Source organism: Miniopterus natalensis, chromosome 12, assembly GCF_054644295.1.
Source record: "Miniopterus natalensis isolate mMinNat1 chromosome 12, mMinNat1.hap1, whole genome shotgun sequence".
Taxonomy (NCBI): Eukaryota; Metazoa; Chordata; class Mammalia; order Chiroptera; family Miniopteridae; genus Miniopterus; species Miniopterus natalensis.
In genome coordinates, this window is record NC_142092.1 from 29,380,826 (window position 1) to 29,403,755 (window position 22,930).

Here is a 22,930-nt window from a genome sequence, read left to right on the forward strand (position 1 = left end):
AAAACAAACAACAAAAACATACAAAAGACCTCTACAGAAACAACCATAAAAGAAAAGAGGAAAGAGAACAAGAATAATAAAAGAAAATGAAAGGAAAAAATATGAGAAGGAAAAAAGGAGGAAGAAAAAAGAATATGAAAGAACAGAAGGGAGAGAAAAAATAAGAATAAGGAATAGGAATAGAAAATGGTATAAAAGAAAAGAGGAGGAAAAAAATGATAAAAAGGAAAAAAGAGGAGAAGAAAGAAAAAATAAGAAAAGGGGAAAAAAGAAGAGAAAGGAGAAAGAAGAAGAAACAGAGTAAGAAAAAGAGAAAAATAAGGGAGATGAAGGAAAAAAGAGAGACAAAAATAACGAAGCAAAAAAAGAAAAAGAAAATAATGCAAAAAAAGAAAGAAAGAAATGGAGTTCATCTTTGCAGGGATGAATTCCTGAGAGCTCCCTTTGGATCCTGCTCTTATGTTTACTGAGGCTGTCTGTTTTGTCTGCTGTTCCTTGGCCTCCGGGAGGTACTTTGGTGCCAGCCACGGTCTGAAGCTTTTCACACTTGGCTCTCAGGAGCCTGTTCCGAGCTTCAAGCGGTCCGTGTGCGGCAGCCTCCACAGGGCATGGCTGCCTGCAGGAGGGACCAAGCTTCACTCCAGGCCCGCCTGCTGGCTGCAAGAGCCCAGAGATGGGTCAGTGAATGTCCCAAGACTCCTCAGGCTCTGCCTCCGCCCACCTCCGCCTGCCAACCAGCTGTCAGATTTAGTCACTGAGAAGGCTATTTCTAAATGGGCTTTTGGTGGACTCGGGGGTATGAGGCTTCCGGGTGTCCCATGAGGAAGAGGTGTCCTTCAGGTTTCAGAGAAGATGGTGGGTGTGTTCCCTGGTCCTAGAGCCACTCGTCTGAGACTTTCCTGAAATATTTTCCTGACCTCAACAGCGGGGAGCCCCTTGTACGCAGTCCAGTGGGGTCCGCTGGAAGCCGGGAGTTTCTATCAGATCTCCTATGAGGGGGAAGCACCAGTCAGGCTCCCTAGACAGGGAGGGAAATGGCTTCACCCCAAAGCCAGTCACTGATGCTCAAATCTGTGGGCTTGGCCTCTGCTGCTGTCTCCTCCGCAGAGGTCAGGATGAGAGCCAAATGTGGACAGCAGGGAGGGGGCAAGTGGGATTCCTGCGGGTGGGGCGAGCTGTATCCCGATGGTGGGATATTTGTCTTTCCCAAGCTGTTGCTGCTGGGAGGCGCCTGCACCTCTTAGGAAAAGGGCTGCTGTAGTGGGGGGTGTGTGTGTGTGTGTGTGTGTGACCAATCTCACTTCCCCTGGCTGTAGTGGGGTGTGTGTGTGTGTGTGTGTGTGTGTGTGACCAATCTCACTTCCCCTGGCTGTAGTGGTGTGTGTGTGTGTGTGTGTGTGTGTGTGTGTGAGACCAATCTCACTTCCCCTGGCTGTAGTGGGGTGTGTGTGTGTGTGTGTGTGTGTGTGTGTGTGTGTGTGAGACCAATCTCACTTCCCCTGGCTGTAGTGGGGTGTGTGTGTGTGTGTGTGTGTGTGTGTGTGTGTGTGTGTGTGTGAGACCAATCTCACTTCCCCTGGCTGTAGTGGGGGGTGTGTGTGTGTGTGTGTGTGTGTGTGTGTGTGTGTGTGTGTGTGTGACCAGTCTCACTTCCCCTGGCTGCCACTTTTCCATGTCTCCCCGCCAGCCCCTAGTCGGACCACTATAGCCTGCACCGCCATCCCTCTGCTGAAGCCTCAGGTGGAGGGGCCGCAAACGAAAATCCTGCACTCTGCGATTTTTTTTGTTGTTTCTTTTTTTAAAAGTGGCTTTGTTTCCAACTGGCTGCAGCTCTCCCAGGGAGCCAGAAGCCCAGCTGCCTTTCATGGCTGGCTGTTCCGTGGGCCGCCGTTCTTGGCTCCGATGCTGCGGGCTGGGCGGCCCAGCCTAGGGTCGGGCCTCGCTCCCCCAGGGAGCCTCCCTCCCGGCGGCGGCGACGTCCCTCCCCGCCCTTAGCTTGCCGGCTGCGAAGCTGGGCCAGCCCCTTGTGACCCTGCCGCCCTACCAGTCTCTCGGGTTTCAGCCTTTCGTTGTTAAAAGTCTCCTCTTCAGCTGCTTCTCAGTTGGTAATTCTGGGTGAATGTTCCCCAATTTAGTTTTATTTCCAGCCTGGCCCTGGGAGTAGGTGGCAGGAAGATCCACCTCCTTCACTGCCATCTTGAAACCCTCCCTGTTCTTTATAAAAATAGCAAGTTTGGCCAAAGTGAGTCAACAACACCTATTGAGACTTAATATGGACAAAGAAAAGAGACTAATGGTAAATGTGCATGGATTTGAAACTTTATTTGCTTTATTTTATTTTTTAAATTTTTTATTGAATTTATTGGGATGACATTGGTTAATAAAATTATATAGGTTTCAGGTGTACAATTCTATAATACATCATCCTTATCTTGTATTGTGTTCACCACGCAGAGTTAAGTCTCCTTCACCATTTTCCCCTCTTTACCCTCCTCTGACTCCCCCCACCCCCTTTTCCCTCTGGGAATCATTATACTGTTGTCTGGGGTGGGGAATGAGAGAGAGAGAGAAGGGGTAGCAAGTAATGGCCAAAGAGGCTTCCTAGTTGAGTCTTTTTTTAAAACTACTTTTTTTTTTTTTTTTTTTTACTCCTTACCCGAGGATATGTTTATTGATTTTCTTTGAGAGAGGAAGGGTTGGGGTAGAGAGCAAAAGGATATGCGGTAGAGAGGAGAGGAACGGGTAAACTAGGTAGATGTCTTTCCTGACTTGCCCTCTGCCTTATCTTCTGAGTCCAAGAACAAAAGTTTCCCCGGGAGAAGTAGAGTTTAAAGATCTCTGGGAGAGTAGAATGAAGTGCCAGTTTTATCAAGCTTTCCTCAGAGGACCTGTGTTGCCTGACCCTAGAGAGAACCATTCACATAAAATAGTGCATTAACACATGTATAAGTAATCAGGGCATCTTATTAAAATGCAGTTTCAGATTCTATAGATGAGATGTGAAATTCTCTATTTCTACCTTGCTCCCAGGTGAGTGTGGATGCTGCTGGTCTAAGAGCCATACTTTTAGTAGCAAGTTTCTAAGGGAATTTTGTATATTAACTTATTTTATCCTCAAAACAATCCTATGATATAGTTATTACAGTCTCCCTAGGTTATAGACAAGAAAACAGAGAATAAATCATTAGCTTAATTCACACAGCTATGTAAGGGACAGAGCCAGGATTTGAAGTCAGGTAGTCTGTGTCTGTCATCCATGTTTTCTTTCTTTTAAAAAAGATTAAATTAATATGCTTTATTTGTTAGAGAAGGTTTACATTCATAGTAAAATTGAGTGGAAAGTACAGAGTTCCCAGACACTCTTCCCAGTTTCCCACAGCTTCTCCTCTTATTAGCATTCACTCTTTGTGTTACACAGCACTATGGGCTCTTATAAATGCATGTGTATAGAACAAGAGCAGAGCGGACTTTTTGGACACCCTTTGAGAATCCAGTATGGAATCACTGTCAGCCATGAAAGTTAAGTCAATTGGCAATATGCCCAAGACTAAAGTAATGGAGTGTAATGGGAACTCCCTTGGTATGGGCCCAGAATGTCCAAAACTGCAAGTTTGGACACTCAGATAAGGACTCCATCTTGACACTCATATAAGTGGGACAGCTGCCCATTGTGGACTATTACAGTATCATACAGAATATATTCACTGCTCTAAAAAATCTGCTGTGCTCCACCTAGTCATCCCTCTCAGCTGCTTTCCCCTCTGAGAACTTTTTATTTTTTTAGTCAGATTTTTTTGAGGGATAATTTTCATAGAGTAAAACTCACCCTTATTGAGTATCTAGTTTGATGAGTTTTGTCAAAGTATGATGACCACCTTGATCAAAATATGAACATTTCTATCACTGCAAAAACTTCCCCGTGCTCTTTTATAATCTGTCTCTACCCTAGGCAACCACAAATCTGATGTCTATGTTGTATTTGACTTTTCAGAACGTAATATAAATAGAATCATACAGAATGTGCTCTTATATGTATTGCTTCTTTCATTTAGCATAATGATGTTGAGTTTCATCCACGTTATTCCACCTATTAGCAGTTTGTTCCTGTTTATTGCAGAGTAATATTCTATTGTATTGATATATCACATTTTGTTTGTCCATTTGCCAGTCAATAGACTTTTTGGTTGTTTCCATTTTTTGGCTGTTATGAATAAAGCAGCTATCAGCATTTACACGCCAGCCTTTATATGGAAATATATTTTCATTTCTCTTAGGTAAATACTTAGGACTGGAGTTCCTGGGTTGTATAAGTGTATGTTTAATTTTATAAGAAACTGCCAAACTGCTTTTCAAAGTGGCTGAATGATTTTGTATTCCACCTAGCTATGTGACAGAGTTCTAGTTAGTTGCTCTTCGCCTTCGACAGCATTTTATAATGCTGGTGTTTTAAATTTTACCTATTATAGTAGTTGTATAGTTGTATATTCGTGTGGTTTTAATTTGCATTTCCCTGATAACTGATGATATTGGGCATTTTTTCATGCTCTTGTTGCTATCCGTATATCTTCTAATGTGTCTGTCGAAATATTTTTCCATTTTTATTGGGTTATTTATATTGTTGTTGTGCTATAAGAATTCTTTATATATTATTCTGAGTGCAAGTCCTTTATCAGATAGATGTTTTATAAATATTTCTCCTGGTCTGAGGCTTATCTTTTCATTTTCTTAGTATCTTTTGAGGAACAAAGGTTTTTTTTAATTTTTATAATATACAATAATTTTTTTCTTTCATGGTTTGTACTTTTTGTGTTCTATTTAAGCAATCTTTACCTAACCCAAATTCACAAAGATTTCCCCCCCCATGTTTTCATAGAGAAGTTTTGTATTTTTAGCTCTTACATTTAGTTCTATGGTCTTTTCAAATTAATTTTGTATATAGTGTGAGATAGGGGCAGAGGTCCTTCCTTCCTCCCTCCCTCCCTTCCTCCCCCCCTCCCTTCCTCCCTCCCTGCCTGTCTCCCTCAGACCTTTCCTTCCTTTTTTCTGTCCATATATGAATACCCTACTGTTCAAGCATCATTTTTATTGCCTTATTGTGCTAGTTACTATCTTTAGTACGGTGTTAAATAGAGGTAGTGAGAACAGATGTCCTTGCTGAGCTTATTCCTGATCTTAGAGGGAAAGCATTAAATCTTTAAAATTAATTAAAAATGAGGTTAAATCTATGTTTTGTGTACTTTTTATCTACACAAAAAGTGTTGAGAAAGTTTCCTTCTATTTCTAGTTTTCTGAGAGTTTTAAATCCTGAATGGAGGTTGAATTTTGCAAATGCTTCTCTCTATCTGTTGAGATTATGATATGATTTTCTTTTTTATTCTGTTCATATGGTAAGTTATAACGATTGATTTTCAAATGTAGAACTTACATTGCATACCTGGGATAAATCCCCTTCATTATGTATTATGCTTTTATATATTATTGATTTCAATTTACCAGTATTTTATTAAAAATTTCTAAGTTGAGGTCAAGGAGGGATACTGGTTGGTATATATTTTTTTCTTGTAATGGCTTTGTCTGGTTTTGCTACGAAGGGTAATGTTATCATAAAATTAGGTGCTAAGTATTACCTCCTCTGGAAGAATCTGTAAAATTGGTATCTTTTGTTTCTTAATTATTTGGTAGAATTCGCTAGTGAAGCCATCTGGGCCAGGAATTTTTTTGTGGCAGTGTTTTTGACCGTAAATTCAATTTCTTTTTTTAAAAAATAGATAGATGGATATTCAGGTTATCTTTTTGTTTTTTAGTGACCCTTGGTAATTATGTTATTTCAAGAAATGTGTCAATTTCATCTAAGTTATCAGATGTTCTATATGTTCACCTAAGCTATAAAAATATCTTATCCTATAGGATCTATAGTAATGCCCCTTCTTCATTCCTGATATTGATAGTTTGTATATTCTTTTATTGATCAGTCTGGTGGCAGGTTTATCAGTTTTACTGAGCTACTCCAAGAACCAGTTTTTATTTTTAAAAATTTTTTCCTGTTTCCTGTTTTGCCCCATTATTATATCTTTCCTTTTGCTTGCTTTGGGTTTAATTTTCTCCTGTTTAACTTGTTTTTAAGGTAGAGACTTAAAGCATTGATTTGAAACTTTTAAAAAATAAGTATTTAATGTTGTAAATTTTCCTCTAAACATTGTTTTGGCCATGTCCCACTAATTTTGATATATTGTTTTCATTTTTATTCAAATAAAATATTTTCTAATTAATTTCTTATTTGAACTATAGTTATTTAAAAGTGTTTAATTAATTTCCAAATATTTGGGGATTGTATTTCTCTCTTGTTGATTTTAATTTAATTCCAATGTGGTGAGAGAATATACTTGTATTATTTCAATCCTTTTGTATTTCCTTATCAGTGAATGTTCTATATGCCTTGAAGATAATGTATAATCTGCTGTTGTTGGGTGGAGCATTCTGTAAATAGTCAACTTAAAGTTTCCAACTGTGATTGTGGCCATTCTTCTTTCCCAAGTGTGCTTCCCTGGCTCAGTAATACCAAGGCAGGGCCTGTAGTAAATCAGGCATCAGCCAATCAAATACGTCTCCTTCTTTGGCTGACCTCCAAAGAAGGAAAATGTTCACTTTTGGTCTCCAAGAGATGACAGAAGAGGATCGATTCTCTTCATAAGCTTAGCATTCCTAAAAAAAGATGACTTTTCCATCACCTCCTAATCCTCTTTTGCAATGAAGAGGAGAGGCATGTTGTGAGTGAGATGGCTTGCTCAAATAGCTGTATTTCATATATTGGGTAATTACTGTTTTTGTTTCCAGCAATGGAACCTTGGTGACAATTTTGGAGAAAATAGGAAAAATCCTGTTAAATAAGTTGTACTTGCTAAATTAGTTCATACTGTTCTACTTCATATTCTTTACTATAATTACTTAAGACTTCTTACTGAGAAAAGACGTTTTAGGTGGTGTGTCAGCTGAAGCTTACTCCCAAATTCCTAAGTGTTTACTTAGGAAACATTGCAGAGTAATCACTCTTTAAATAAAAACAGAAGCTAATATCGTGAAAGGAAGTATGTTATGTTATTAGCAGCAAGATTAGTTTTTCTCTTCCTTGTGTTTAACTTGGCAGAATGCTTGTTTGAAGATTCCATTCAGCTGCAGTGTTTTGACCTGAAGAAGCATTTGCCTGGTCCTTTGAATCTAGGCAAGACTAATTTAGCCATTCTTGTTTGTTTTCCTTGAGTGTAGTTCTTTGAGAAGTAGGCTCCCATTGAGGAAAAATAAAAAGTTCTGTTAGGTATCAAATTAGAAATGCATATGAAGGGAAAGAAATAGGATTAATTTTGGTTGATCCTAATATAGACCAGGCACTACACTAGATGTTTACAGTCATTTTCTTATTCCATCTTCTCAAGAGCTCAATCTGGGATATGTATTAGCCCCATTTTACAGGCAGTGAGACCTAGATACAGAGTAGTATGAGGTCCTGTACCCAGCATAAATTAATATTAGAATCAGGATCTCTCTAGAGATGAAGGAAGTACCAAAATTCATGCTCTTTGCTGTCTGTCATGCTTCCATTAATATCGGGGTTTGACACAAAAGTAACACACAGTCTATGGCTATTTTTATTGATTAGTTTTATAGTTTCTGTAACGATCTTGCACAATAAAGAGTGGGGCAAAAGTAGGTTTACAGTTGTGAGTACATGAAACACAGTTTATTCTTGTACTATTATTTATTATTGTATTATTTCCATACAAACAACTGTAAACCTGCTTTTGCCCCACCTTGTATAGGCAGCCAAGAAGAGTGATAAAAGTTGAAGGAGAAGCAGGGAAGTTGTCTCATGGAAACCAAAGTAAAAGAGCTAGCCAGTAAGAATGGTGTGATTGAGAAGGACACATGCAGCTGGGAGCTCCAGAAGAAACAGACTGAAAAGTGAGTATTGGATTTGTCATTTAGAAGGTATTCATGCTACCTTGCAACAACAGCTTTGATATAATGTGTGTGTGAGTGTGTGTGTATAGATATGTGTAGGGAAAGGGCAAGAGTAGGGATAGGAAAAATAGATGAAGTCATGTAGTAGTGAGTTCAGAGGGAATGGATACTGAAGTATTTAGGGGAGAAGTTATGTCCTTTAAATACTCCAGCAACAACAAAAACAACAAAAATTAATGAAGTTGAATTGGGGAAAAATGAAACAAGAACAAAGTAATCTTGATAATTATTGGAGCTATCTGATGGACCTCTCTATTCTATTACTAGACTATTTTCTCTAACTTGTGATATGTCTGAAAAGGTCCATAATAAAAGTCCGAGTGTTTCCTGTGGACCAGAAGGGGCAATGCAGGAAAGAAAGCCATCAAGGGGACATTTGTGAGAGGGCAAGGAGACCTCCTTGGAAAGAGGATAGAGGTGTATCAGCTAATGACAAGAGGCTGAGGAAGAAACTATAGTTTGTTTTCAACCTTTCTAACCCTTCTGCTCTGCCCCTGCCCCTGCCCCTGCCTCTACCAGAGAATAGCAGGAGAGAAGAGCCCAGCAGGGGATCTTTAAAGGGCCCCTTGAGATAAAGCATCTACTTTAATGAACTGCCAGGACCTACAGGGTTATCAATTTTAATTGCTTGCCAAGTCTGGCAAGCTTCAAGCCACCCAGACTGTTTTATCCCTAATTCCTTGTGCTCCCCCTTCCCCACTTAACTTCAATCCCTAAGGGGGAGCAAATCTTCAGAGAGCAAATGCAGGAGAGTGTGAGCAAAAAGCCCCACCCCCCTTCCTCACTTCAGGATTCCAGCCTGAAGCAGGACTAGGTGGTGGGGGTAGGAAATATGGGGGTGGGGAGAAGGTTTGATGCTAAATTAAACTCAGAGATTTGACTATTTTATGGAACTGATTTATTGAATTGAGACTGTATTTGCAACTTAATATGACAGTAGTACTGTTTATTACTTAAGAATGAGTAGAAAAGTATAAGACAGAGAAGTTGAATAAGGGATGACAGAAGACAACTAATGTTTTGATCACCAACTATGGACTGTACCAGTTACATTTCTAGCTGTATTTTCATATCAAGATTCCCTAGTCAGATCTCACTCAGCCTGTCCCAACAAATGCATTCTCTTCCGTCCCACTAATTCCTGTTTCCTACCTCATTTTTTTTCCTGACAGCAGCATTTTCCCAGTCTCTCAGGCTCAAAATCTAAGAGTTAATCTAGAGTCCTCAGGCATCAAGTCTGTTGCTTTTTCTTCCTCATTAGATTCCCTGGCTCTGTCACTCACTGACTCTGGGGCCTGGCACAAGGTAAGATGTGTTCTGTTGATTTTTCCTTCTCATTAGATTCCCTGGCTCTACCACTCACTGGCTGTGGGGACTGGCATAAGGTAGGAGATGTATTCTGCTGATTTTCCCTCCTCATTAGATTCCCTGGCTCTACCACTCACTGACTATGGGGCCTGGCACAAGGTAGATGTATTCTGCTGATTTTTCCTTCTCATTAGATTCCCTGGCTTTACCACTCACTGGCTGTGGGGCCTGGTACAGTGTATGAGATGTATTCTGGGATGTCTGGGATGCCTACAACCTACTCTGCTATTCCCACTGGTAGCCCCTGATTGGAAGTGTTCATATTTACGCTGTTTGACCCCATGACCACAACAGACTGGACCAGCAGTCAAGAACAGCTTGATAGGTAGATTTGCTGGGCCAATCTGATTCCTTCTCGTAAATGTGAACCAATACCATCTTTTTTGTTGAACAGTTTTGAGAAGGTTTTTATTTTTAGTGACCAAACCAGCTCTGAAGGGACTAGACTCAATATTTAATCCCCCTTAGCCTTAATTTTTACATTTATAACATTTAGCCCTTACTCCATTACTTATACAAGTATGCCATTCTAGGCAATTTACTACTTCTAAGCAGTGCCTTTTTTAAAAATTGAGGAATACTTGCACTGTTGATGGGAGTGCAGATTGGTGCAGCCACTGTGGAAAGCAGTATGGAGTTTCCTCAAAAAATTAAAAATGGCACTGCCTTATGATGCAGCGATTCCACTTCTGGGAACAGATTTGGTGCAATCCCAATTCAGATAAACCTGAAACACTAATTTAAAAGAATATATGCACCCCTATGTTCATTGCAGCATTATTACAATGGAATCATACAATATGTAAAGTTTTGCGTCTGGCTTCTTTCATTTTGTATAATGTTTTTGAGATTCATGCATGTTGAAGTATGTATCAGTACTTTATTTCTTTTTATTGCTGAATAGTATTTCATTGTATGGATATACCACATTTTGTTTATCCACTCATCAGTTGATGGACACTTGGGTTTTCCAGTAGTTGGATATTATGAATAATGCCCCTATGAACACATGTGTGCAAGTCTTTATGTGGCTGTTTGTTTAATTTCTCTTGGTAGATTCTTACGAATAGAATTGTTAGGTTGTAAGGTGAATTTATTTTTAACTTTTAAAGGAACTTTTTAAAGGAACTGCCAAACTATTTTCCAAAGTAGTTGTACAAGTTTACATTCCCACCAGCAATGTATGAGAGTTCTAGTTCCTCTGTATCCTTACCTACTCTTATTGTTTGTCTTTTGATTATAGACATTCTAGTAGGTGTGAAGTAGTTTCTCATTATGGTTTTAACTTACATTTCCTTAATGACTTAGATGAGCATCCACATATCTTCTTTGATGAGGTGTCTATGCAAATATTTTGGTCTACTTAAAAAGTTGGGTTGTTTTTTATATTATTGAGTTTTGAGAGTTCTTTATGTATTCTGGATACATAAAGTCTTTCTGGATACATATAAATCTTTCATCAGATATATGTTTTGAAAATATAGGGGTAGGCAAAGGTAGGTTTACAGTTATGAGTACATGAAACAGAGTTTATTCTTGTATTATTTATTAAGTATTGTATTATTTCCCATATGAAAAACTGTAAACCTACTTTTGCCCACCCCTGTATTTTCTCAGTCTGTGGCTTGTCTTTTTACTTTTTAAACAGTGTCCTTCTAAAAGCAGAAGTTTTTAATTTTGATGAATTCCAATGTATTGATTTTTTTGTGGACATGTTTTTGATGTCATATATAAAAAATATTTTCCCAACCCAAGATCACAAAGATTTTCTCCTATGTTTACATCTAGAAAACTTATGGTTTTAGGTTTTACTTTTTATATGTGTGATCCATCTTGAGTTAATTTTTATATAGGGAGCAAGGTATGACTTGAAGTTCATTTTTTTTAGTCTTGTTTGCTTAGTTGCTTTTTTCCATGCATATATACAATTGTTTCATCACCATTTGTTGAAAAGACTCTTTTTTTATTGAATTGCCTTTACAACTTTGTAAATAATCAGTTGCTATATGTCATTGAGCCTATTTCTGAACTCTCTAGGTTGTTCCACTCATATATTTGTCTGTCTTTATGGAAATACCATACTGTCTACGTAAATGTAGCTTTATAGTAAATCTTGAAAGCAAGTATAGAGACGGCTAGTGTTGTTCTTTTAAAAAATTGTTTTGGCTATCCTAGGCTTTCTTTAGTTCTGTATAAACTTTTTTTTTTTAATCCTCACCCAAGGATATTTTTTCCCATTGCTTTTCAGAGAGAGTGGAAAGGAGAGTGACAGAGAAACATTGATTTGAGAGAAACACGATTGGTTGCCTCTCACATGTGCGTGCCACCTGCACCCCCACCCCAGAGCCAGGGGATCAAGCCTGCAACTGAGATACATGCCCTTGACTAGAATCGAACCCAAGACCCTTCAGCCTGAGGGCCAACACTCTAACCACTGAGCCAAACCTGCTAGGGCTCCATATAAGTTTTCAAATCAGCTTGGAATTTTGATTGGGGTTGCACCAAACCTATATATCAACTTGGGGAATATGGATATCTTAACCATATTGGGTCTTCTGATTCATGAACAAGGTATGTCTCTGTTTATTTGGTTCTCCTTTAATTTCTGTAAGTTGTGTGTGATAGTTTTCATTGTATAAGTCTTGCACATTTTTGTCAGATTTGTCACTCAATATTTCAAAAATTGTAATTGTACCATAAATGGTATTTAAAATTTTAACTTCCAATTGCCATTTGTTACTATACTGAAATATAATTGATTTTTGTGCATTAATCTTGTAGCATCCTGCATTCTTGCTAAACTCAATTATTAGTTCTATCAGCTTCTTTGTAGATTCCATCAAATTTTCTACATGGATGTTCATATTGTTTTGAAATAAAGGCAGGTTTACATCTTATTTTCCAATCTGGATTATGTACTTCTTTATCTTGCCTTATGGCAACAACTAGAACCTCCAGTAAAATACTGAACAGAAGTGGTGAGAGTAGACATTCTTTTATTGTTCTTGATCTCATTCAGTCTTTTTCTAGTTAGTATTTCACTATTAACTGTGATGTTATCTATAAATTTTCTTTAGTCTATGCCCTCTATCAGGTTTAGAAAGTTTTCTTCTAGTCCTAGTTTGTTGAGTATTTTTATCAGGAATAGATGTTAGATTTAAAAATATATATATATTTTTATTGATTTCAGAGAGAGAAAGGGAGAAGAGAGAGAAATATCAATGATGAGAGAGAGTCATTGATCAGCTGCCTCCTGCACCCACCCCCCCACCTGGGGATGGAGCCTGCAACTTGGGCATGTGCCCTGACCCAGAATCGAACCGTGATCTCCTGGATCATAGGTCGATGCTCAACCGCTGAGCCACACTGGGTGGGCTAGATGTTAGATTTTGTCAACTACTTTTTCTGCACCTATTGAGATAATAATCTTGTTAAAATGGTAAATTATATTGATTTTTTTGAATATTAAATCAACTTTGTATTTCTGGTATAAACTCCACTTGGTGATGATGTATTTTTATGTCCTTTTAATATATATATCTTATACATATCATGTGTCTTTTTTCTATATTGTTGGGTTTCATTTGCTGAAATTTTTAGAATTCTTGTGTCTATGTTCATGAAAAATATTGGTCTGTAGTTTTCTTGTAATGTCTTTGGTTTTGATATCAGTGTAATGCTTGCCTCATACAATGAGTTCAATAGAATTCACTCCTCTTTAATATTTTGATAGAATTTGTTTAGAATTGATATCATTTTTTCCCTTAAATGTTTGGAAGAAGTCACCAATAAATCCTATAGGTTTTTTCTCTGAGAAAATTTTAAACTACAAATTTAGACTTTAAAAAATGCATATAGGTCTATTCATATTGTCTGTTTATTCTTGAATGAGTTCTTGATACTTTGTATCTTTCAAGGAATTTGTCTATTTTCATTAAAATTGCCAAAGTATTATACGTAATATTCCCTTTTTATCATTTTAATGTTTTTAGAATCTATAGTGATACCAACTCTCTTATTATTAATATTGGTAATTTGTATCATCTCTTTTTTTCCTAATCAATCTGGCTAAAGGTTTATCCATTTTGTTGAGTTTTCTCCAATACTCAGCTTTTGGTTTCATTGATTTCTCTATTGTTTTTCTGACCTATTGAATAATAATAAATTATTACATAATTTTTTAGTTACCCCATTTCTATATCTTGGAACATCTGTATTTTTGTCCAATGATCTAAAATTTTTCAAAATTTATTTTTCAATTACAGTTGATATACTATATTATATTAGTTTCTGGTATTCAAAATAGTGATTAGACATTTATATACCTTACAAAGCGATCACCCCAATAAGTCTAGTACCCATGTGGCACCATACATAGTTATTACAATATTATTGACTATATTCCCTATGATGTACTTTACATCCCCATGACTGTTTTTATATATCCAATGATCTTTTGAAGGAACATAGATAATTTTTTGTTTTTATGAGTAAACCTTTTAGTATTTATAATGTGATATTGATATATATGAAAAAATATGTATAGCTTATTTATAGGTTAATAAGTATAATCAAATAAACACCTCTTAACTTGTCGGATTACTTCTATACCTGTCAGATCTCATCTATCCTGATTTTTTCCTCCACTTTATCTCTTACAGGGTAACTTCTCTTAAAGTCATGGAGGGATTTTCTTGTGTCTTTCTATCTTCTAATTGTACCTAAGAAAACGTTTCTCATTTAATATCAATCAGGTTTGTCTGTCTTTCTAAGCTAACATTCACTGAGTGTTTGATATGTGCAAGGCAATTCTTATCAGTGTCCAAATAAGCAGGTGTTACTATTATCTCTTCTATGGGTGAAGTTTGCTTTAAGCCACATCCAACAGAAAATTCAACACTAACTTAAGCACACATGGGCTTATTTTCCTCTCTCAACAAAGAAAGTCTGCAGTTAATTCTGCAAGACTAGTATGAAAGCAAAACAGTGCCATATGTGATGTGGTGTCTTACATTGCATTCCCTAGAAGCAGACCCTGAGTTAGAGATTTATGAGCATATGATTTACTAAGGAAACATTCCCAAGAAAGACTGCTAAGGGAGTTGGGCTTGGTAAGAATGGATAGGAATCTAAGCAAGAAGGTGATCTTATGCTGAAGTATAGCAGAAGGTAGCTTCAGCATGGACTCTGGAGGGTAATTTTTGAGTGAAATTTAGGACAGAAATTTTTCACCCAAGACAGGGGAGCTGGGCTTTCAAAAACCTTATGAAGCTGATGGGAAGAATGCAGACTCACAGAAACTTTTACTTCTCTATATAAGAGTGCAAAGAAGCATCAGTAAATAAGAGCAGTTCTTGTAAGAGGAGCTGCAAGTGCTGGATATTGAAAGCACATAGAAGATAGTGGTGGTGGTGGTGAAGGTGTGTGGTGTACACATGGAAATATTATCAAAGAATCCAGTATAAAGGCATCCAAGGGGATTTGGGCAGAATACCAATATTGTTCACTACACCAGAGTTTTTCCATCTTTCCCTCCTGCCGTTTTTAATGTGTAGGCTTTTGTCCCCATGCTTATCACCTCATGGTCAGAAGTTGGCTATTGTACATTCAGCCTCATGTCTGTGGTCTAGATGGAAAGAAGGGGAGAGGGTGAAAGACTGGAAAAGGGCATCCCAGTTGAATATGTCTCCTTTGAAAAAGTTTTTCTTAAACCATTATCTTGCCTATATTTTATTGTCCAGAACAATGTCAAATGGTTACCATATCAGTTGCATGGGAGTCTGGGAAGGAGTGTGTTTTTAGTTGGGCATATTGTTTCCTAGGACAAAATGAGATTCTGTTGGTAAGGAAGTAAGGTTGGTGGTAATGGATAGTAGGTAAGCTACCATAACATTTGGGTACCTCCTCATTTTACAGAAGATAAACAGAGATTGAGAGAGCTTACATAATTTGCTGAAGTTGCATAGACTATAAGTAGTAAACCAAGCATATGTTCTTAATATGCTGGTTAGTGATTCATGTATTCTCTTTATGGGAGTGTCTTCTGAGCTAGGGACTGTAATTGGACTCGGACAAGTGTTTCATTATCTCGGCACCTCAACAGAAAATAGCTCATAGATTATCTATCAGTTGGCTTTCACTTTTATCTCTTGCATTCATTTGTCAGATTCCTAAGTGCCCTAGCCCCAACCTTGACTATTAATATTTGGAACAATTAAATTTACTCCCTTTTGCCTGAGACCTGAAGAAGGAACCTGTTTGACATGACCTTGAGAATGGCTATATGAATAGATCTGAGGTGGGTACTAGGGTCTGGGGATAGAGAATTCAGTCCTATTTCTTTCCCTAATGAGAAACTCATACTGATCCCTCTCATCTTTGTGTAACTGTGTACTGCAGAGTTGGAGTTTTAATATGTATTGTACATGTGTTAAGTTTCATGTAGAAAAGGAGCATAGCTTAGGCTTCTTTTGTGTTTTCATGGTGCCTAGCAGAGTCCAGTATACACGGCATGTACTTAACTGCTGGACAATGAGATTTCTGGGCTATGTAGGCGATAGTATGAGGGGAGTATGAATTTTGGGACAAACCATTTGCAACTCCCACTGAAGTACCCCAGCTTAAGATTTCTCTACCATGTAATTTCTCAACATGAGGCATAAAGGTTGAAATTGTTATTTCTTTGGCTTGTTTTGTGCTACAGACATGCAGGTTATGAATCAATGTTTTAAGACTTTAATCAAGCTGTTGCATTCTAATTAAATTAGCAATTTTTTCCCAAATTCCCCAAATTTCAACTCTCAGTTTTCTTTTCCAGTTCCAAGTAACTTTACTCATTCAAATAAAAGTTTCTTGACAATAGTTCAAAGTATTCAATAAATACATAAAAATCCAAAGAATATAAATGAAATGAAGGGAAATAAGTTTTGACATAGTTATCATTTCTGAAATAATAAAATGGATAGACTCCTTCCAGTAATGTGTGTTATGGACCTTCAAAAAACATAAGGCCACTACACATATGAATATTTTATTTTATTTTATTTTTTTAAAACTATATCTTTATTGATTTCAGAGAGAGGAAAGGAGAGGGAGAGAGAGAGACAGAAACATCAATGATGAGAGAGTCATTGATGGAGCCCACAACCTGGGCAAGTGCCCTGACCGGGAATCGAACCCCGATTGCCTGGATCCCAGGTCGACATTCAACCGCTGAGCCATGCCCGGCCAGGCCACATCTGAATATTTTAATCAAAAAGCACTGACTATAGTGATGACTATAGTGATGTGGGAAAAAATTATATATATATATATGTGTGTGTGTGTGTGTGTGTGTGTGTACACACACACATATATGTATGTATATAAAGATAGCCAGGTTGAAAGGTATCTAAATAAGTAGTCAGAAGTCTCAGGTTAAAGTTCTAATGCAGGTACATGCTGGCTATTTGACCTTGGGTTAACGTCACTGAATACCTGTCATGTGTTGGTCACCATGATGGGCACTGGGAGTACAACGGTAAAAAAATATACAATTCCTACTCTGGGAAATCTTACTTAGTTTTGAATCACCAAAAATGATCTACTCAAGATACCAGTATTGGTGGATTGTGATATGCTTACATTCATGTAAGAATTTCAGAATATTGAGACATTTTATGATAAAATCATTATGGCTTTACAAACTTTTGAAAAATATAGTTTATTCAAGAATATAAACAATGTAATGGATATATTTGGTTAATAATCATTTTAACTATATCATACAGGTGCACATGGTCAATATTAGTGTTTTTCAGAGGGGATGATACAGATTCTGCTTTTATTTTTCTTTGTATAGCAAAATTATTGGCAAAGTAATGAAGCAAAGTTATATTGTTCTACACTTGTTTGCCCCTATACAGTAATTCCCAGCTTCTTTTATCTTATGTTCCACCAGCAATTATATCTGATAGATCTCAACAAATTAGAAGTAAAAACAGCCTATAGTTTCAGAAAAGTATATTTCATAAGTATTCAGTTATTATGTTTATCATTTGTTGTCAGTATTAAGCCTATGAAAAATTGTAGTAGACATTGTTAAGACCTTAAGATAAGCAAAAATTATTCCATTAGTAGTTGAAAATGTTATTATGGTTGAGTATAAATTATTTTACTACCTTAGTAACAGTAAAACACAAAGATGTTTAATAAAAAATATTGCTATCAATAGATTTATGTAAAATTTTACATCAGGTAGACAGAGCAGAATAAAGGTGCTGGCATTCAGATATTAGGTAATTTGGAAATGAAGCTCAGGGGTGCCAAAGGTATATCAAGAACACAATTGGTCAAAAGAAATGAAGGTAAAACAGAAATCAAATGAATATTTCATAGTAAGCAGGGTCATTGGGAAGCTGGACAACAAAAAGACTTGTGCACATAGGAAGAAAGGATTAGAAGAAATTTTATCCAAGGTGACAAGTCTATAAAAAATCATTGATTCCCTAGAAGCCTGGGTCAGAGGATGTGGTATGCCACAAACATGAGGGTTAGCCAGTTATTGAAATTGTAATATTAATTTTGTGTTCCATTTTAGACTTCTGGCCCCACCATGGTACTTGGATGCCCTAACCTACGTTGTGGCTCAGTGCTTTTTTTTTGAAAAAGGTTTTAGTTTGTTAGATATTCCTAATGCTTCCAATGCTATTACTGAACTAAAATGTATTTCAATTCCTAATTTAAGAATGCTTTTCTTTATAGTTAACTCAGTCTATAAAAATCAGAATTTTTAAAATGAAAAATTAAAGGTGAAATTACTCACTTTACAAATACTGGATTTATTTTTCTTAATTTTAAAATCATTTTTGGCTTTTTGTTTGTTTAATCCTCACCCTAGGATATTTTTTTCATTGCTTTTCAGAGAGAGTAGAAGAGGGGTGGGGGAGAGAGAGAGAGAAACATCAATGTGAGAAAGACACATTGATTGGTTGCCTTCCGCACACACCCCAACTGGGGCCGGGGATCAAGCCTGCAACTGAGGTACATGCCCTTCGCTGGAATCAAACCCTGGATCCTTCAGTCTGTAGGCCAATGCTCTAACCATTGAGCCAAACTGGCTAAGGCGTTGTCTTTTTAAAAAAATATATCTTTATTGATTTCAGAGAGAGGAAAGGAGAGGGAGAGAGAGATATAGAAACATCAATGATGAGAGAGTCATCACTGATCGGCTGCCTCCTGCACCCCCCTACTGGGGATCGAGCTCACAACCCGGGCATGTACCCTGACTGGGAATGGAAATGTGATATCCTGGATCCTAGGTCAATCCTCAACTGCTGAGCCATGCCCTGCCGGCTATCTTTGTCTTTCTAATATATGTGTATTACTTATCTAGCCATGTAGTCATTGGAAGTTTTGAGCATCTACTAACTTGGAGTTTGTGAAATATTCACTCTATGTAGCATCTGGTTGGGCTTTTACTAGCAGCTCTAGTGTTAGAGTCCACTGTTTGGAACCAGGGAAAATATGTCCCTATGTAGTTCTTTAAAATGGATCTCTGTCTAAAATGAGACTTGGGCTAAGACCCTTGTTTCTCCCCAGAGGTCTCAGCTCTAAATATAAAGTTCTCTCTAGGCTGAAAGCAGAAAAAAGTAAAGGTCTGTATGTCTTCAGAATATTGGCAGGTTGCTTTACCAATACCCTATTTAATATACCAATACTTGCATTGAATATGCAGTGATACAGTGCGAAATAAAAAACTGAGGATTACAAAAAATATATAATTTTAGCATAATGAGAAAAAACATTCCACAGCATGCTAAGCACTCTCTATTTTCCTTAAGTGTTATCTGTCTCTCTTTTTTTTTTTTTTTTTTGACAGTCTCTTCAGTGGTAGCTATTTGGGCTACTCAACCCAGGATTCACAGCTTTCTAACACATTAAGTTTAAGAGAGCTTAAATTTGATATTCTCTCTTCTTGAATGCTCAGTTTGGTCCTTTAATTTAATTAGAGCAAGATGGTTATCCTTTACTCCAATAAACACTCCAGGATTGCTCTTACATTCAAATGAAACACATGTGGAGGGCCCAGGCTCTGTATGAAGAAAAAAGAAAGTCTGGTCTGGCAACGGGTTTTCACATTTTTGTAGCTGAGGAAACAAGAGAGAGAGAGAGTAACCAATATGTGAGTAGAAAGTCCAGAGTCAACTTCACATCCCTGTGTTAGAAACTAAAGGGAAATAATTATTTATAACTTGGTATTTTTAGCAAAGCTGCTTACTGAGTAGGGGATAGGAGGGGTGGAAGGGGGAAGAAGTAGAGGGTCAAAGTGAGAGAATTTGACTTGATTCACTGATAGTATACTTTGAGAGGCATAGGGCTTAGAATGACTGGATCTAGATACAACAGTTTTGTATTTGTACCCCTGATTTAACACATATTATGTCTGAGACCTGGGCACATTGCTTTACTTCTCAAGCCTCAATTTTTTTATCTAACCAGTTTTCCAGATCAGTCAATCCCTAACTTACCCAAAGACATGTGAGTGATAGAAATGATTATTATTTAAACCACTAAATGTTGGGGATGGTTTGTTACACAGCAATACCTGACCAATACAATAACTCATAGAGTTACTGTGAGAATTAAATGAGATAGTACTTGTAAAACATTTAGCATAATGCTTGGTATAGAGTTCAGTATGGGTCAGCTCTTATTATTAACTACTTATGCCAAACACTGTTATATATATTTAGGAATGTTTTGTTAAGGGAGATGCTGGTTACCATCCAGTGTTCATGTTAATACCTTACATGGCTGTATGAATTAGTTTTATAATTTTGTGTATTTATATAATTTATCTTCTATATTATACTCTCATGTTTTCTCCCTTGTTTCCACCTTTGGCTTCTTTGTTCCTTTATATGTTTATAGTTCTCCATCATGACCAATATAATACTGCCATTTACTAACTGAAGAAGACTATGCAGTGAATCCTGTGAATAGAATGTAGATTGTTGTTATCTATAAATCTTGGAATATGGAAATGTTTATGACCTTCCCTTTAGCAGACTTAGAGTATAAAGTTATTTTTACATTTGCCTAAGAAAATGACATTTTACAAAGAAACACTTCCTAGAAGAACATAGTACTTCCTAAAGCCAAATAGGAAGGACTTGAGATCATCCTATATAGCAGTGCTTCTGCAACTTTAATGTGCATGTGAGTCTCCTAGAGATCTGTTAAAATGCAGATTCTAATTCAATTGTGAGGGACCTTGAAATTCTCCATTTCTAATATGCTCCCAGGTGATACTGTACTGCTGGCAGAGACAACTTTCAGTAGCAAGGCTATACATGCCATTTCCCCCCCATTCCTACTCCAGGAGCAAGTTATTGGTAGTAACTGATTGTGTTTTATGTACAGTAGCACAAACAAAAGTCCTCCTTCAAAATACCGCAAACACCCAAATCCACACAAGTGAGTGGTATCCATCATAACAATTAAATGCATATTTCTGTTACCTCCACAGAGTCCTCCTTGTTGTTGGCATGCAGCAAGAAGTCTTTGTCTTTTGTAGGACTCAGGCTTACCATTAATTTCTGACCATCAACACTATCACCTTACAATTTAAAAAAATGTTAATTATAAACTTAAAAACTGTAATTCATTTACCCAGGAAACAAGTTTACTATGTCATGTAAAATTACTTCATTCAGCAACATGTCTCTTAGAAATTTGCACCCAAATGAAACTAGAGTCATTGGACAAGTTGGGGGTAATTCTAAGTCCCTTGAAGAAGAGAGGTTAGTTTTCTTACATGCTTTCTAATTGTAGAATTGGGACTCTAATGAGTATTTCTCTGGGTGTCAGCTTCCCCATCTGCATGTAAAGCCACAGATAGTTGTCCCTCAACATTCAGCTCCTCTTCTTGTGTTATCACAGAACATTTCCCAGCCTGCCTTTTTTTGTAGTTAAATGTAGCAATGTGACTAAGTTCTGACCAAGGTGAGATGAGTGGAAGTGTCAGGTGCAACTTCCAGGTTGTGTCCACAAAGGGAAAGAGAATTCATGTACCCATCTTCCTCTGTCCTGCTAATTGGACATTGTCATGGTGGCAAGTAATCTTAAAACATGTAGATGCTGACAGAACCACAAAGAGAGAAGGAGCTGGGTCCCTGGACAACCTGTTCAACAGACCTACCATTCCAGCCCGGCTAAGACAGAAATAAAGTTTTGTGTAGCTTAGGCCACTGTTAGTCTGGGTCTCTGTTAAATGTAGCCAAACATTTATCCTGTTAAACTGCAAAATGGACAGAATGGAGTAAATTCTCTAAGAATCTAAGATTTCACTATGAGTTTGGGCTGAAGAGAACCTTCAGAGACTACCAGCCTTTCCACATAGAGCAATTTTGGATTTACCTTTACCCAAATTTAAGAATTCACCCATTACAGTTACCCAGACCTTCAAATTACCTGTTTCACTTGCAGGTGATTGTGAATCATAGTAACGGAATAACACCTTGTCTGAAAGAGAATGCATAAAATTCCTTTGGTGATTTATCAAAAGGTTTCAGTTCCAACATATACACAATATTAGAAAATATCCTCCTCTTTTGTTGTATATCAACAAAAGCAAAACTTTTGTGGTTTTGAGAAAGATCTCAAAATGTGTATTATGCTCTGATGAATTCTCCATAAAATATTTAAAATATTGTTCATTGCACTGGTATATATTTTTTTATCCTCACCAAGGATATGTTTATTGATTTGAGAGAGAGAGGAAGGGCGAGAGAGAGATCGATGTGAGAGAGAAACATCTATCAGTTGCCTCCCATATGTGCCCCAACCGGGATCAAATCTGCAACCTAGGTATGTGTCCTGACCAGGAATTGAACCCCCAGCTTTTTGGTGTACAGGATGATGCTCTAACCAACTGAGCAACCTGGCCAAGGCTGGTATACTCTTTCATTAGAGGTTTTACTTTGGTGATAGTTGTAAGGTTGGGAAGATCTAGTAGGTAATTTAGCGATATCAAATATGGTCCTCCTTCCATCTTTTACAACAGATACCACTTCTCAATATCAGGGTTCTTTCCTGATGAACCCTGGCTAAGTTTCTGAATCCTCCTCAACACAGTGATTTCTCAGGCATCATTCCCAATGCATTGGAGTTTGCACACAGCATAAAATCTGTTTGCCATGTCTGAGTTAATTCATTGTTTATGGTTTGGTAGATATATTTTTTACTTATTAGTAATCATTATATCACTGTAAACAAAAGGAAATATTCTACCTGTCTCTTGTTTTTTCCTCAATTCTTCAACATAGATCTCATAACCTCCATCCGCAAAAACAAAAGTAATGGATTGATCGTTGTATGTGCTCAAGGAAACAGAACGTTCTGTAACAAGTGAAAAATCTTGTCATTAAGAATTTAAAAACGTGTATTCATAAACAATCATTTAGCAATTTAAAAAATGCCTCCTAAAAGGCTTTTTAAAATTTTTTACTTGAGCTGTACTTTGTCCATCACTGTTGGATAGATGAAAACATTTGGTGCAAGTTTA

At 37.2% G+C, this 22,930-nt stretch overlaps 1 protein-coding gene across 2 annotated transcripts in view; it reads right to left on the minus strand.

Annotated features, from left to right (window-relative positions):
* Window positions 1-18,162: 18,162 nt before the first annotated feature.
* The window catches only part of IL33 (interleukin 33), a 41,276-nt gene continuing 36,508 nt past the window's right edge, over window positions 18,163-22,930 (minus strand). For both annotated transcript variants that reach the window (XM_016214310.2, XM_016214309.2), the window contains 4 exons: window positions 22,657-22,764; window positions 21,838-21,888; window positions 20,886-20,983; window positions 18,163-19,511 (listed from right to left, as the gene is read on the minus strand). In XM_016214310.2, coding sequence (XP_016069796.2) covers window positions 19,308-19,511; window positions 20,886-20,983; window positions 21,838-21,888; window positions 22,657-22,764 — 461 coding nt within the window. In that variant the 3' untranslated portion in view covers window positions 18,163-19,307. The remainder of the gene's footprint in view (window positions 19,512-20,885; window positions 20,984-21,837; window positions 21,889-22,656; window positions 22,765-22,930) is intronic.